This window comes from Podarcis filfolensis, assembly GCF_964270895.1.
Source record: "Podarcis filfolensis genome assembly, chromosome: 8".
Lineage (NCBI taxonomy): Eukaryota > Metazoa > Chordata > Lepidosauria > Squamata > Lacertidae > Podarcis > Podarcis filfolensis.
The window spans coordinates 51,835,279-51,851,565 of record NC_139611.1 but is presented as its reverse complement, the minus strand read 5'-3'; the positions used below and the strand labels follow the sequence as shown (position 1 = coordinate 51,851,565).

The 16,287-nt window shown below is 47.3% G+C and overlaps 2 protein-coding genes across 5 annotated transcripts; both read right to left on the bottom strand.

The window, feature by feature from the left end:
* Positions 1–176: 176 nt before the first annotated feature.
* LOC310767725 (rho guanine nucleotide exchange factor 11-like) lies at positions 177–4,473 on the bottom strand. Of its 4 annotated transcripts, none has more exons than XM_083625055.1 (6): positions 4,025–4,473; positions 3,191–3,270; positions 2,916–3,041; positions 2,130–2,505; positions 1,206–1,279; positions 177–917 (listed from the first exon to the last, which is right to left on the bottom strand). In XM_083625055.1, exons 4-6 carry the CDS (start codon positions 2,233–2,235, stop codon positions 831–833), a joined length of 267 nt encoding a protein of 88 aa, XP_083481181.1. In that variant the 5' UTR covers positions 2,236–2,505; positions 2,916–3,041; positions 3,191–3,270; positions 4,025–4,473; the 3' UTR covers positions 177–830. The 4 variants fall into 4 exon arrangements, with proteins under 4 accessions (XP_083481181.1, XP_083481179.1, XP_083481178.1 ...); XM_083625053.1 differs by having other exon boundaries at positions 1,206–1,299; positions 2,130–2,465; XM_083625052.1 differs by having other exon boundaries at positions 2,130–2,465.
* Positions 4,474–11,900: 7,427 nt separating this feature from the next.
* On the bottom strand, positions 11,901–15,040 carry LOC310767726 (metallothionein-like). The gene is made up of 3 exons (XM_083625056.1): positions 14,801–15,040; positions 12,928–12,993; positions 11,901–12,107 (listed from the first exon to the last, which is right to left on the bottom strand). Exons 1-3 carry the CDS (start codon positions 14,829–14,831, stop codon positions 12,013–12,015), a joined length of 192 nt encoding a protein of 63 aa, XP_083481182.1. The 5' UTR covers positions 14,832–15,040; the 3' UTR covers positions 11,901–12,012.
* Between the last annotated feature and the right edge of the window lie 1,247 nt (positions 15,041–16,287).

The window sequence follows — 16,287 nt, the reverse complement described above, 5'->3', positions numbered from 1 at the left end:
CTCATTCTGCCCACAAGACCATTTTTACCCTCCTTCCCTACAGCTCCATTAAGCATGATATGTCAGGTGCAGGGCAGGTAAAAGCAGGGCAGGTAGAATGCCATAGAGTGATGGACTGGGAAGTCCTAAGAGAAGTGACCTATAATGGAAAATGTACGATGTATATACAAAAAATCTGGGAAATGTACGAATACATTTTTTTAAAAAAAAGCACAAAATACATGAAAAGAACAAAAAAAGTAACAAACCAATAACACATAACTAACATAATTAATGTTACTAATTAAGGCCTATAAACTCTCTTTTTTGAATGCAAAACACTGCAAATTTTGAATAAAACCTTTTGATTTCAAAATACAGTGGTACCTCGGGATGCGAACGAGATCCATTCCGGAGCCCCGTTCGCATCCTGAAGCGAACATAACCCGTGTCTGCGGGTCACGTTTCGGTGCTTCTGTGCATGCGCATGCGGTGAAACCCAGAAGTAATGCGCTCTGTTACTTCTGGGTCGCCGTGGAGTGCAACCGGAAAATGCCTAACCCGAAGCTTATTCATCCCGAGGTATGACTGTAAAGCTAAAACAAGTATCCTAGAGACATATACAAAGTTGTCCTAAGTAGCTTGCAAAAGCAGCACTTGCACTTGCGGGCCTGCTCACAAAGTGATGCTGGGCTTGTGGGGCACCGTGAGTGTGCCCAGCTTTGCAGCAATGGGCAGGGGTCGCTCTGGCAGCACACCCCATCCCCACGGCCTTGCCCCCATGGTGCACCCACCCCAGGCACAGGCGGGGAATGCTCCACCACTGCTGGATATTCCTCTTCTGCAGCAATTCACAGGGCGCTGCTGATCTCAAATGATTGGGGAGAGGTTGTGACGGACTCTCCCATGTAACGCTGCCACCACTCCTTGTCTATCTCCTGCAAAAGGGGTAGCCAGGGGGAGGGGAGTTAGGGACTCTAAGAAGGAGGGCAGCTGCCGCGGGGGGGGGCATCCCCTTCACCCAGCTAAGAAGGCTCCCTGGTTCTAAACCAGACGCTTTTGAGTGGCAAGGGCTTCTATTCCACCCCAAGGGCCACATGCCCACATGGGAAACTTCTTGGGGCTGAGAGCTTTCAGAGGAGGAAGTGGGACTGGAATACCCACCCTTATTTATTTGGCCTGCCAGGACACCCTCTCACACCCTCCCCCCAAAAGACTCCTCTCACCTTCAGCCTCTTGATATTCCTTGAGATCTGCCCCATGAGGTCCATGATGGTCTGCATGCTTGGCCACTCCACCTCTGTTGAGACAGGGAACCCTCTGTATAAAAAGAGTCGGCCTTTGAGGTACCACCAGGCTTTTTGCAGACAGGGAGCTGCTGTCCAGGACGTTTCCTAGTCTTGCCTCTTTCAGTGCCCATGAGCTCCATGGGTGGTAGAGATGGCCCAAGCCAACTCTCTTCGCTGTGAGCCAAACAACCCCAATGAGTGAGGAGCAGATGCCCACCTTGGCCCTGTTTTCCGAGTCTAAATACCCATTGCAGAGCTGCTTAAACTCTACTGCAGTCAGGGAACCGCAGGGAGGTCAATCATCACCCAACCACCCCTCCCATCAACCAGGCACCCTTTCCCAGGCACACACACACAGAGGGGGTTGTTGCTCACCTGCTCCACTTACCCCAAGGAGAATATCAGGGTGTCAGGCTGCAGAATCAGACCAAAGGCCCCACAGGTCAGAGGGACAAAGGATGCCGGACCAAATCAGGCCCTTGCACCCATGTAGTCCATGTGCGTTTCAATTGCTGAGGCTCTACTTGTTTTAGGGATCATGTTCTAAAACTGCTTGGTTCTTTTAATCTTTTTAAAATATACCTGAGGTCCCTTTGCTTGGTCTGTCTAGCTCAGCCTTGTCTCCTCTGGTTGGCAGCAGTGGCTCTCCAGGTCTTTTAGACTCAAGACACCCACAGCCCACATTGATTCATGTCAGTAGAAAAGGGAGATATAAAAAGCCAACCGGAGAGGAAGCACACACAACCCTCCACTATAAGAGGTCTGTGCTCTCTCTCTCTCTCTCTCTCTCTCTGTGTGTGTGTGTGTGTGTGTGTGTGTGTTTGGGTTTCGGAGGAGAGGTTGTTTCTTCCAACCACGTACCCATAGTCTTCAACTTGCTGATGCACAACTTCAGAGGCCCCTCATGGATCAGTTGATGGTCCTTCACGTCAAGGTTCTGCACAGCAGGGACAGGAAAAGGCATCATTTCCAAGAGGGAATGTTGGCCCCCCAAAAGAGAACATGTCTGGGTTTTCCCGGACACATGGCAACCCTATCCCCACCGCACCCAATACACACATATGTGGAGAGAAAGAGACCATCAGTGTGCTTGAGGATGTTATCCAGCAGCAGAGGGTAGCTGGTCAGGCGCTGCATCTCAGATTCGAGGAAATCCTTCAGCTGGCACTGGTGACATTGAGGGCAGCTCTCGATTTCCTGGGAGAGGCAGAGAAGGAAGCAGGCAGACAACCTGTTTCTGGAGATCAGAGAGAGTTAGCTACCTCCAGGATCACAAGCAACCAAACAAGAGGGGAGCATGTTGCTGCTCAGCTCCTACTTGCTTATGGGCTTCTCCTTTGGGGCAGTTGGGCGGCCACTGTGAGAACAGGAAGCTGTCCCTCATTCCAAAGAAACCAAACCCTGGGAAAGTTCCTGGAATCTCGTACCACTTGCAGATTGGGGTGCATACAACAATATTTTACCGCTAGATCATCTGGTTGGTTCTCCTGCACTCTTGCATTTGCCCAAGGAGTGAGCAGCAGGGAGAAGAAGGCAGGCTTCTTACCCCTCTCCCTGAATGGAAAACACCCCCCCCCGGACAGTGCCAAGCCAGCAATGGAAAAGGCCCTTTCCTTGAGCAAAGTCTCCTCTTCACACACAGGATACCTGAATGATGCCCCGGAAGTAAACATCCTTCCACTTCTTGGTCTGGAGGAACTTCAGGGCCTTGGACTGCTGCATGCAGAATTTGATGACAGCCTCCTGGACCTCTTTGCTTGCACCCACACCAAACTATGGGGGAAGGAAGGAAGGGAGCAGGCAGGGAAGAAGAAACATGTCTGGTGAGCATCATGAAATCAAAGGCCCAACTCAACCAGAGATCCACAGGCAGCCCCCTCCCAGTCACTGCCAGCCTCCCTGCTCTGCTGTGGGATCATTACCTGGGAAAGTAGGAGGTCCTCGATCTCCTCAATGAGGGGCCCTTGCTCTTGCAGCTGCTTCATTGGCTCTGACAGAGAACCTGGGAGAACAGGGAAGAGAGATGGGAGGGGAGGATGAGAAGGGCGATGGGAGTGGGGGAGGGGCAGGGGAATGGCCTGCTTTAATATTATGCTTTTTTTAAAAAAGTGCCAGTTCCTCAGCAATGGAGGCAATGTGTCTCATTTATTTATGTCATTTACATCCCACCTTTTCCTCCAAGGAGTTTAAGGGGGTGTACGTGGATTTCCTCATTTAATCCTCACTACAACGCTGTGAGGTCGGGTAGGCTGAGAGGCAGCAACTGCCCCCCCCACTGCCAAAGGCAGTTAAGTTATCCCATTCCTGAGGAGCATTGCTCTTGCGCTCATGCCTTGCTGCTTGTGGCCCTCCCTGAGAACAGGCTGCAGCTCTGGCTGAGCCTTTTGGGCCTGATCCTGCTGCTGGAAATGCACCCAAGGAAGAGACCACCCAAGGATGCAGGTATGAGTGCCACTGAAGAAGTAAGGTGTGTATTTTAGGGCTGAGTGAAAAATGATCTCCCATAATTTCCCATCCTATTTGTGGTTGGTGAAAATGGAGGTGGGGAGCATTCTCCTGAATATTTGGGACGGGGGAGATGGTAATTCTGCTGCAATTTGGATGGTGACAAAAAAGGAAACACAGGAAATTCTTTGGAAAACTCCCTGGTAAAATTGTTGGCTCATGTAACACCCAGCATGGGATTTAGAAAGCTCAAATAATCCAGGAGCATCTTTAAAACCTGGGCATGCCTCCGCTCTAGCCCATGACTTTACCTTCTGTGCAACCAATACCACACTGGACCAACAACTAAGCCAAATAAATTTCTCCAAAGGAGCAAGATAGTTCCCGTGTCAAAGGATCAAATGAAGACAGTTATTCAAAGAAGAGGTTTCCAAAGTCATTGGATCAGATGAAGACAGTTATTCAAAGGAGAAAGAGGTTTCTCTGAAGATGTCCACAAAGTCAACTAATCTGAAGGCTTTTCAACTGATCCAACTGACAGGGCTTCCAACTGACACAAGGATCATTTCAAACAATTCAAATGGCCTCCCTGGAAACAAAACATTCCACAGCCGGTTGTGAGGTCAGAGCCTGGCCAAGGACTGGACCCAGTGGGCTCTGGGCTCCAGGCATGCTCTCTCTGCCAGGCCCATGTCACCACTTGGCAACTTCAGGCGGCTGCCAAGCCCCTGACCCACCCCTGCATTTACCCCCTAGCAGGAGTCTTGTTGTTGTTGTTTAGTCGTTTAGTCGTGTCCGACTCTTCGTGACCCCATGGACCAGAGCACGCCAGGCACTTCTGTCCTCCACTGCCTCCCGCAGTTTGATCAAACTCATGCTGGTAGCTTCAAGAACACCATCCAACCATCTCATCCTCTGTCGTCCCCTTCTCCTTGTGCCCTCCATCTTTCCCAACATCAGGGTCTTTTCCAGGGAGTCTTCTCTTCTCATGAGGTGGCCAAAGTATTGGAGCCTCAGCTTCACGATCTGTCCTTCCAGTGAGCACTCAGGGCTGATTTCCTTAAGAATGGATACGTTTGATCTTCTTGCAGTCCATGGGACTCTCAAGAGTCTCCTCCAGCACCATAATTCAAAAGCATCAATTCTTCGGCGATCAGCCTTCTTTATGGTCCAGCTCTCACTTCCATACATCACTACTGGGAAAACCATAGCTTTAACTATACAGACCTTTGTTGGCAAGGTAATGTCTCTACTTTTTAAGATGCTGTCAAGGTTTGCCATCGCCTTTCTCAGGCAGCTGCATCTAGGCTCCCCTTAGAGTTCCCCCAAATCCTCCCAACTTTGCACCCCTTTGGAGAAATGAAGGAAATAAGGCAGGACATGACTCTGATCCAGTTTCTGGCACCTCCTAAAACTCACCTGTTTGCCCAGTTGTTGGCTGGCTAGTGGTCCATTGTATGGTCATTGTGTTTTATTGGTTCTAGTGGTTTGGATGTTATATTAAATGTTAGTATTTGTGGGCTTCATTGGATTATGGAACTGTTATAGTAAAATCCTTGGGCTCACTTGGATTGCCAAACAAAGACACCAGCCAGGAATATAGGAGCAACATAGCAGCCGGTAGGTCTGATCTTTATTCAAAAGACAGTTGCACCAGGACTTCCACCCACCACATGGAAGAAGCAGGAAGTATTTACAAAATTGAATTGTGTTGGTTTGGGGGATGGTCTGGGGCTGCAGTGTCCCGTTTAACTGGAAACAACCCCCCCCCCCACCTTAATAAAAATTCTGGTAACAGAACTACCTTCTCTCTCTGCCTGGATTCTCACCCACATTCTCTAGGCATCTTTTTAAAAACATGTTTGTGCACCTAGAGGCCTTTCTTGGTGTTTTACTGTTGTTTTTTTTACATGAAAACTCCAGCTTTTGTCTGAGGAACGCAAGTGGGGTACAAGGTACAATTCCTCTCCAAATTATCCTCACAATAACCCTGTGAGGTAGGCTAGGCTGGGAGTCTGAAACCTGGTCCAAGGTCACCCAGTGAGCTTTATAGCCAAGAGGGGATTTGAACCCTGGACACTCGGGTCCTAGTCAAGTCTGGACACCCTGGTATATTATCATTTTAACTGCCCTGTTTTGTTAGCTCCATTTCCCCCCTGTAGCTCAAAGCCCATCCAGTCCAGCCTCATGTCCTCATGGTAGCAAACCAGATGCTCTTCTGGAAAGCCCACAAGCAGGACCAGAGCGCAGCAGCAACAGCAGCAGGGCTTCTCCCACTTGGGAGTCCCAGCAACTGGTATTTGGGGGCACTCCTCACTGCCTCTGATACTGGAAGTTGTAGAGGGCTGTTGCGGCTTTTAATGATGAAACAAGCACACCCTTGCGGAGGAATGACTTCCAGTGAAACTGGGTGAATTTAAATACCAGGCAGCCACTAGAGGGTGCAACAGACACACATTAGCTCCTGTTGCAACTGGGGGTGCAGTGGGGTGGTAGGGGGCGATGCTGATGCTGATAATAATAATAATAATAATAATAATAATAATAATAATAATAATAATAAATTATTATTTATACCCCACCCATCTGGCTGAGTTTTCTGAGCCACTCTGGGCAGCTCCCAATCGAGTGTTAAAAACAATACAGCATTAAATATTAATGCTAGTTAACCTCAGTAATTTATTACATTGTGCCTTTATTTATTTAGCGTATTTTTATCCCCCTCTTCAGCCAAAAAGGCTCCCACAGTGACTTACATTAAATCAGAACAAGACATACAGCGGTACCTCGGGTTCCATACGCTTCAGGTTACATACACTTCAGGTTACAGACTCCGCTAACCCAGAAATAGTGCTTCAGGTTAAGAACTTTGCTTCAGGATGAGAACAGAAATTGTGCTCCGGCGGCGCGGCTGCAGCAGGAGGCCCCATTAGCTAAAGTGGTGCTTCAGGTTAAGAACAGTTTCAGGTTAAGAACGGACCTCTGGAACGAATTAAGTACTTAACCCGAGGTATCACTGTATAGGCATTTACATAGACACTGTATATGGAAAATAAAAGTATTTGTAATGTTAATTGGTCTTGATTACTTAGTCTGATGTAAAAAAAAAGTCTTTGGACTAGGACCTGGCAGACCAAGATCCCCCCCTTCAGCCATGCTGCGGCTCCTTGATCCAGCCCTTGCATTGCATTGCATACAACGCTAAGCATACACTGAGCAGACCCACTTAAATTATGGTTATATCCCTTTTTGTCAGTGGGTAGTCTGAGTAACAAGAGATGTGTAGCCTGCACTACCTTCCAGGGCTGTTGTGAGGATTCAACAGGGAGGTGGCCATGGGGGGCGGGGTTGCATGGAGGCTCCTGCTCAGTTGCAATCCCATGGCCAGCCTTGTGAGCTCCCAGTTGGAGAAAGGGCACTGAGGGGCAGAGACATTGTTGTTCCACATGTGGCAGTGGGAGGAAGGTGGGCGCCTTGCCTGAGAAAGCGTGACCTGCAAGGAGAGGCTATGGCCCTTGAGTAAGCACGGCGGCAGCAGCGCCTCAGGCAGGCGCCCACTCCTTCACTTGACCGGGGTGTGGGGTGGGCACTTCCTCTGCCACCCAGCCGGCCAACTCCCAGTAGCCCCAACATCCACCAAGGCCAATAGTTAGTGAAGAAGTGAGTTGTGAAGCTGAAGATGGCTTCTTGAAAGTTTTCTATGTGCATAAAGAAAAAACAGAAAAACTTTTATTGTGGTTTCCAAGAACTTCTGAACGAGTTTGGACACAAGCACCCATATGAATAATCAGCTCTCACCCTTCTGCTTTTGGGTCTTGTCTTTCTTGAAGCCTAGATGGGTTTTTGCCCTTCCACATTCCATAAGTTGCTGACAGCAGCAGCAGAGCAATTCTAACAACTCAGGCCTGAGGCAATATTCTGATTACCTTTTAGCATGCTGAGATCAGCAGGTTTCGTAGTCCAAATAAACTGGGTGTTCTTCATAAACCAAGGCCCTTCGTTCATTTGTGCTCCAGGGATGTTGAGAGCACCCAGAAATGGCTGTTTCTCCAACAGGTGAGATCACATGTTTCAACCTCTGCACATTTTGCAAGGAAAGGCAACATGATAGATCAGGCATGTCCAAAGTCCATTTTGGGGGCCTAATCTGGTCCGCCGGTCAGTTTAATCCGGCCCCTGTGGCAGTTTATTTCCTTGGGTAAAATCCTGAAAAAAACCTCAACAACTTTGGTTGGCCCTCACGGCCCTTCACTTCATCAAATCTGGCCCTCTTTGAAAAAAGTTTGGACACCACTGTGATAGATGTTTATAACATTATGTACGACAGAGTAAAAGTGTCTGGGTAAAAGTTTTTCTCCCTCATAATGCTGGAACTTGTGGACATTCAATGAAACTGAAGGTTGGAAGATTCAGGACAAATAAAGTACTTTTTCATGCAGGGCATAGTTAAACTGTGGAACTCACTGTCACAGGAGGCAGTGGTGGCCACCAACTTAGATGCCTTAAAAAGAGGATCAGACCCATTCATGGAGGAAAAGGCTATCAATGGTTACTAGTACCCACAATGGCTATGCTCTGCCTCCATGACTGGAGTCAGTAACTCCTCTCATACCATTTACTGGAAACCACAGGAGGGGAGAGTGCACATGTGCTCAAGTCCTGCTTGAGGGTTTCCCACAGGCATGAGAACATGATGCTGGACTGGGTGGGCCATTGGCTTGATCCAGCAGGCTGTTCTTCTGTAAAAGCAGAGCCCTGCTTATGTTGCAAATGCAGGGGTCAGCTGCCACCTCTGCTTTCACCCCCTCTGGGCATGATGGACACCTATGGCAAAGGGTGAAAAGGCACCCCAACAGCATTTCATGTACAAAAGCCAATGAAGCAGTGCATCCATTGCACCCGAGGGCAGTGGGCAAGCTTGGGAGCCCAGGGCAGGTTGTGTGACATACACAACTCTGTTCCCCATCATCCTGCCCCCTCTCCCTTGCCCCCACCCAGCGTCTGCTGCCTCACTCTGCCTATTGGTAGGGCCAGGCCTGTGAGCATTTCATCTCCTTGGTGGATTATCCTTTGTTGTCATGGACAGGGGCTGGGACTGTTTGTCACAGCATCCCCAGTGGCAAGATGATGCTATTCACGTCCACTTCCATTGGAAGGACGCCTCCTCCCCACAATGCTCTGATGATGCACCTTAAGTAGTTGTTGCTGCTATTACATTTCTACCCCACCTTTCCTCCAAGGAGCTCAAGGAGACACACAACAGTTCTCTCCCTCTCCATTTTATTCTCACAACCATAGGGAGGAAAACAACAGCTCCTGCAATAAGCTACTTGAGCCAGTGGGTGGCGATAGAAGGGCAACCTGTTCTTCCTCCTCATGGATTCTTTCTCTTTTAGCAACTACTTTTGCTTTTCCCTTCCTCCATGCCACTCCAATTTTTTTTGTTCAAGCCAGTTAGTATGAGTTACTTTGTGCTAGTGCCTCTGTATTAGCCAAGTGTGAAGCTTGTGCTCAGAATAGCTTTGTGTGCTGTGACTAATCAACCTTAAGTTTTCTTTGTCCTTTCAACCAGTAGTCTTATCAGACTATTTCTGTGTGCACTCTGCTGTAACATATTTGCCAAACTTTGACAACAACCACCTTGTGAGGTAGATTAGTTTAGGAGACAGTGCCTTGCCAGAAGTCAGCCAAGTGAGCTTCATGACTGAGCATGGATTTCAACTCCAGTCCTCAGGGTCCTAGTCCAACACTCCAACCACTGCACCATACTGTCAGTGATGCTGAATCCTATTATCAGTGGACCACCCAAAGCTTCATTTCTCCAGAAAGCAGTCATTGTTGTTGTTGCAGAGAGCAAATCGTGTCTGCAAGTCATCTGTCTTGTGACTATGTGACCCATCTGCTTTTTGTCTCTTTTGGATGGGTTGCCTGCACTGCTGAAATGTGATTCATTGTTTGATTGATCAATGGCTGTATCTATATCAGTTCTGATATTCTGCCCATGTTTTATTCTTTTCATTCATTTACCGCTTCCCGTGAAACATCCTGAAGTGATTTAACAATAAAAACATCCAAAGTAAAACCATTTCAAAAATCCGATACAGATTCAAACTGGGATAAAAAAAAAAATCTCCACAGAAAAGGCTTGTCAAAAAAGGGATTTCATAAGCACTGAAAACAGCGTAGTGATGCACACACTTAGGAGTAAGCCCCATTGAAACAAGCAGCAAGTCTTCCAAACAAACCTGACCCAACAATGAGTTTCTCTCACATACATACCGGATTGGGTTATAAGCCACCTCCCTGGCTACCTTGGAGGAAGGCGGGCCACAGATGGGGAACAACAGGGAAAAGGCTACATTTTCCCACTCCCTCACAATATGGAGATCTCTGTTTCAGCGTTTGCCCCATGCCCTGTTTGTGAGCTCAGTTTCGGGCCTCCTGGGTCACACACCTGCAGCAGGTGCTTCTATCACTGTTATTCATTATTTATTCTAGAAAGCGCTAAAATATACTACGCACTACAAGGGAGTGAAATGAACAGGCTCTGACCTGCAAGCTGATGATCTAATCTTTTAATCTACACAAGGCTGGTTTGCTGAGGACTCACCTTTTCCTAAGGGAAGCTGTCTCTCTGTCTGACTGTCTCCTTTTTCTCCAGCCAAACTGTCTACTAGCTCGCTTCCCAGTCCCCTCAGGCTTCTCCTGTGGGCCTCTAGCTCAGTTTTCAATCCCCTTTCTGAAACAGGTTTCCTAGCCTGTGGAGCCTTTGGCAGAAACACAGACCCATCCCACATTCATCTGGTCCAGTTTCCACCTGTTCTCCTGAGAACAGGTGCCGACTTCCCCTTCTCAGGGTAAGATGAAACTTATTTGGTGCAGAAAGGATTCTCAGGTGTATCTCTATATAAGGTCACATCTGCACCATCTATTTTGTTAGCATATACAGCAGCAAAAGTCAACTGCAGTTCAATGAATCCTTGGCTGCAACACACTTGCTCACACCTTTGTTCTCAGAAGGTAAGATTCAAGATGACCGCAGGCCTCAAGGTCCAGAGAAAGTGTGAGGAGGAGGAAGTGGCAAATAGGATATACAAGCTAAGATGCATCAGTCTAAACCTGAAAGCATACAGGAAAGCCAGCAGAGATAAAAAGATAAAGTTGCACTCTAACTTCCAACACACACTTTAAACAGTCTTGCCTTCCCCCATAGACTCCTGAAAACTGTCATTGCTAAGGATGCTGAGTAGCTAGGAGGCACCTATTCCCTTCAGAGCTACCAGTCAGTGTTGGTAGACTAGAAGACATCGAAAGCCAAATCCTGTACCAGAAGCTGTGGCATAAGGCAGCCTATGTTTCTCTCTGTTCAGCTTCTTACTCAACTTTAATGTTAATTTTTGTGTTCTGGAAACTAGCACCGAACTAAGCAGCATTGTGTTGATAGGGGTCTGCTAAGATACCAGAAGCAAGCAAGCAGAGACCTTTATACAAATGCGGTATCCAGCAAGGAACTTCTTTCCCAAAGGGCAAACTTGACCATGTTTCTCCTACTTGGATAAAGAAATCTCTCAAGCACAATGGCAAGGAAGGAGGAGCACCTTTGCTGTTCCAGTGAGAGGGTGGGTAAATACATGCATGTTCTGCCCTGCAGGAGATTTTCTTATGATGGGGTCCTCCAACCTATATTTATTCCTAGTGTTAGGAATTTCACCTGCTCGATGGGCACATTGCAACTGTACACAGACTTGAAGTAGCCCAAAGGCTCAAAAAGCAGACAGTGGTCCTGCAGACCTAGGGAGTTTCAAAAGAAAGGAGTATTTCACCAGGAAAAACTATTCAGAGTAAATGGGAGAAAGGCACATCTACTACGTTTTTTTTTTTTTTTTAACTTCTATGGACCTCCTGGAGTCTTCTGGTCCTGCTTTGCTGGCAGTTGGGGAAAACTTCATAATACTAGTTTAATCAGATATAGGGATTTGGGGTTGTCAAAAGCCTACTTAGTACCATGGATAAAATGCACCCAATTTGGGGCATGTTTGTGGTGGTTTAACTAAAAGGTTCATTTCAGTCATTTTCATGTTTGTCATCTGGTTTCAAACGATTGGAAAGTCTGCAGACTTGCATTACAGGCTCCCATTAGCCTTTAAAAAGGCTATACAGACCACACCCAGCCAACACAGTTCAAAGTTGTCAAGTTTAAAATACTTTTATTTTTCTGAAAACATTTTTCTTCCTTTTATCTGTATGAAAGAGCAATTACAAAATATGAAAAATTGTCTCCTTTTTTCAAAATACATTTTTAGGTGCAGCAGCTGCATTTATCCGACAGTGGTTCTTTGCAGACACAACTCTTGGCACATTTGGCGCATCCAGCTGGGCAACAGGAGCAGCAGCCTGAAAGAGATGGGCAAAAAATGACACTGGATGTTTAGCATGCCAAAGAGATTAATGATTTAATTGGCTGGCATTATAACAAATTAAGAGGGATAGTGAAATGTCTCACAATAAGGAAGAAGGAAAAGTGGTTAAGGTGCCATCAGCTTGTATAAGGGGTACAATGACTGCACAGCAAATACAGATACAAATGTAAGTAGCCCAAATCTGAAGTTACTTTTGGCAGATCAACAGCTTCAAAAAAAAATGAGAGGAAAACCAATTCTTCCAGTTTACAAAAGCTTTCATGCCTCCTTGCGTCAAGTAGTTGCCAGCCAACAAGGAGAACTTTCTCTATTTCATTTCCCCTGATGCTGGACATTTAATAAGCCTGTTAACTTTTAATGAATTTGTTCAAGAATAGAAATATCTTAACCTTGTGAAAGGACAAGCCTTGGAAAGGAGGCTTATAAGGGAGAACATTATGTCCAATCCTATGCATACTTTGTCAGAATCAAGTCCCAAATAGTTCAGTGAGAATCAATCTCAAGTACACATGCTAGGACTGCATTGCAAGTTCCTGTGTGAGATCAGCAGCCAACACCATTCATTTAGAGCACAGGGCTGCCCCCCCAGCATCCTGGAAACTGTAGATTACCCTTCAGCGCTGTGGTTCCCAGCACCCTTAACAAACTACCATTCCCAGGATTCTTGGGGAGGGGGGAGAAGCCATATGCTTTAAACACAGTGTGAATTTACCTGCAAAAGTCTTAGCTTCTAGGTTTTAACCAGCTCCTTCTGATGCATGGAACTTTTATTGGGTTCACAAAGAGATACTCACTTTTTTTGCATGAAGTGCATTTGCAATTTTTGCACTTGCAGGAGCCGGCACAGGTACAAGAACCACCTGGAAGGGGGAGAAATAGACATGCCACTGAGTTAAATTAAAATAAAACTCCACCCTTCGTCCCTTCCAACAGAAATATATGCTTGCACTGAAGCCACTGAAACCAATGGCTATAGGGTTGCATACAGACAACTTCTTCTCGTTAATAAAAATAGAAGCAATACAAGTTTGCTAAATTGCCATCTATGCCTATAGGATGGAAGAATAAAATTCAGAAGTAAATTGGAGGCAAAGCTCCTAAGTTTAATGAGAATGCTTTGGGAGGGTTCCAGGACTCAGAAGCCAAAAAGGGTAAGTTCCCAGAGTTTATACTGTGGGCTTCTTTCTTAAGTGGGACTGCTTTGTGACAGGGAATAGTACCACTAGCTTGGATCAAGCACTAGAGCCAGTTCTAAAGTGTAGAAAGACTGATGTTCTGAGAATCTGAACAGAGATCACAAGTTCTTAAACAAGTTAGTTACTAACCATCCCATTATTTACCCAATTAATGAATGCATTGGGACAACTGTAAGCAAGAATCTCCAGGGTCACAGATTCCCAGAGAGTGCTGCAATTCTTTATTTTCATAGTAGTAACATTCAAGTGCAGAAGTGACTAGCTTTAGTGCATCAGAGTACTTTCAAGGTGATCAGCACTGCCAAAGCAGGCATCTGAAGAGCAAGGAAATCACATTTTTGCTCAATATGATTTTGTGGATGCTGTAAGGAGGCTGAACAGAGGAAGGACGGGTCTGCTCAAATACATCATCACACCTGGCATCAGTAAGCATGGCAATTGTAGGCCTGTAGATGCCGGTGGCTAAAACTGATTAAAGATAAAGGTAAAGGGATCCCTGACCATTAGGTCCAGTCGTGGCCGACTCTGGGGTTGCGGCGCTCATCTCGCTTTATTGGCTGAGGGAGCCGGCGTACAGCTTCCAGGTCATGTGTCCAGCATGACTAAGCCGCTTCTGGTGAACCAGAGCAGCACCTGGAAACGCCGTTTACCTTCCTGCCGGAGCGGTACCTATTTATCTACTTGCACTTTGACGTGCTTTCGAACTGCTAGGTGGGCAGGAGCAGGGACCGAGCTCACCCTGTTGCGGGGATTTGAACCTCCGACCTTCTGATCAGCAAGTCCTAGGCTCTGTGGTTTAACCTACAGCGCCACCCGCATCCTGTATCTTAAAAGGGCTGTTGAAAGCAGGACTCCCAGTGAAAATGGATGCTGCACCACAATCCTAAGCCAATTTACTTAGAAATAAATATTTGTGTAGTAAAGTGCTTGAGAATCACACCCTTTAAAAACATCCCCTGTGGTCCGTCCGTCCCCCCCATGCAAGCTATATAAGAGTATAGGAAGCAACCCTTATTGGAGACTCCGCCTCCACCCACCCCCTGCTCTCTTTAGACGGCAATGTGTGCTAAGCCCAGGGCACTGCAGCATTTGGGATCCTTTGTGCTCATTCTGCAGAACTGCCCCCACAAAGGCCCATTTTCCCTAGCCGGGCAGCTTGTCCCTCTACTTCAGCCTTCTGCCACCCCGTACCCTCCAGATGCTGTTGGGACTGACTCCCATCAATCCCGGCCGACACAGCCCATCCGTCGGAGATTATGGGTGTTGTTGTCCAACACATCTGGAAGACAGAAGGCTGGGGCGAACCTGCTCTAAGTCACCTACCAGGCCCAGCAGCAGCTCTGCAGAGGTACAGACAAAAGTCTGAGACCAGGGATGGAACCTGGGGCCGTCTGGGTGCAGAGCGCGCTCTTTGAGCCACCGATCCCTGGCTCTTTCTTAAAGCAGTCGAGCAAGTGGAATGAAGACTCACCAGTGGCGCAGGCGCAGTCCTGAGGATCCATCGCAGTTGCAGGAGTGATCACAGATCGGAGGATTAAACGAGGCAAGAGATGATGTGTGGCCTGAGGGCAGCCTCTGCCGGCATATTTATAAGCAGCCGGAAGGCAGGCGCGGCGAGTGCAAAGCGCCCGCCCCTTTCCTGCGCACGGACCGGCTCCGGACGGCGGGCAGAGGCGGCGAGGGGTGCAAAAGCGAAACCCACGCAGCGCCGCGTGCAAAGGAAGGCGGCCCCCGCGCGGCCCCGTGCGCACCTTTCGTAATCGGCGCCCTTGCCAAAGGTCCAGCCTCTCCTCCCCTCCGCTTATGGAGCTGCGTGCAAAAATTAGTCTCGCTTTCCCTGAAGCATTGCACGATCGAGCCGTCGGCTCCGCGTGCAAATATTGACCGCTTCCAGGCGGGGGAGGCGCATGAAAGATTTTGCAAGGAGGGGGAAAACTTGCAGTGAGAGGGAAATTCAGTGACGGGTCATTTTCTCTTCCCGTTGGAAGAGCGTATCCATGTTTACTTGTGTAGATCTGAAATGGATTTCGTTATTTAAAGCATTAAAAAGAGATTGTGGTTGTTGTAAACAAAATCTGCCCTTTTTCCCTTATGGGGTATCCAAGAACATGGTCATCAACACAAAAAGAAGCCCAGATAAATGCAAGTGAGAAAACGGTCCCAGTACTGAAGCTTTCAATATTAAAAGACGCCGCGCAAAATGAAAAAGTGATTGGAAGGGGGGAAAGTAAGCTCTATTTCTTCGTTACCCTGTGCATTTAAAGTATAGCTGAGCTGCTTCATTTTATTTAGGGCATCCCTTCCCAGCAGGGGATTAATCTGAACTCAGGAGGACTGGATCCTGAGACCTGTTTACAATTGTGGGACTCAGTGCTGTGACAGCTGAAGTAATAACAAGTAATGGCTTGTGAACACCGCAAAGAGTAGTTTCCACCTCATTATTTAGCTACATATCTGGGGATCAAAAAGAAAAGGGCGTTTGAATCCCACTTTTCATTTTCTTAAGCTGTTCAGCCATGAACCTTGTCAAGGAAGGAATCTTTAGCCTCAGTTGTCCATTTGTAAAATGGGTGTAATGACACCAGGATATTACAGTTCTAGGTTGGTGGCTCTGTTTCGCAGTTATGCCAAAACCAGAGTCCTCTGCCACCTTTAAGACTAACACCTGACCTCAAAAAGGTTGAGATTCCTGCATTATATGGGGTTGGACTAGATGACCTTTGGTGTACCTTCCAACTCTACAGGTCTATGATTCTAGAAGGACATTGTAGAGCTAGAAAAGTTTCAAAAACGGGCAGTTTGCCTCCCGCAAGATGTAGGGACACCACCCACTTAGCTGTGAAGAAGGATTGGCCAAATTCATGGAGGGTAAGGCTGTGTGTGGCTGCTAGTAACACAGTGGCTGTGTTCTCGCTCCACTGTTGGAGGTCCTGTTTGCGGACTTCCCAGAGGCATATA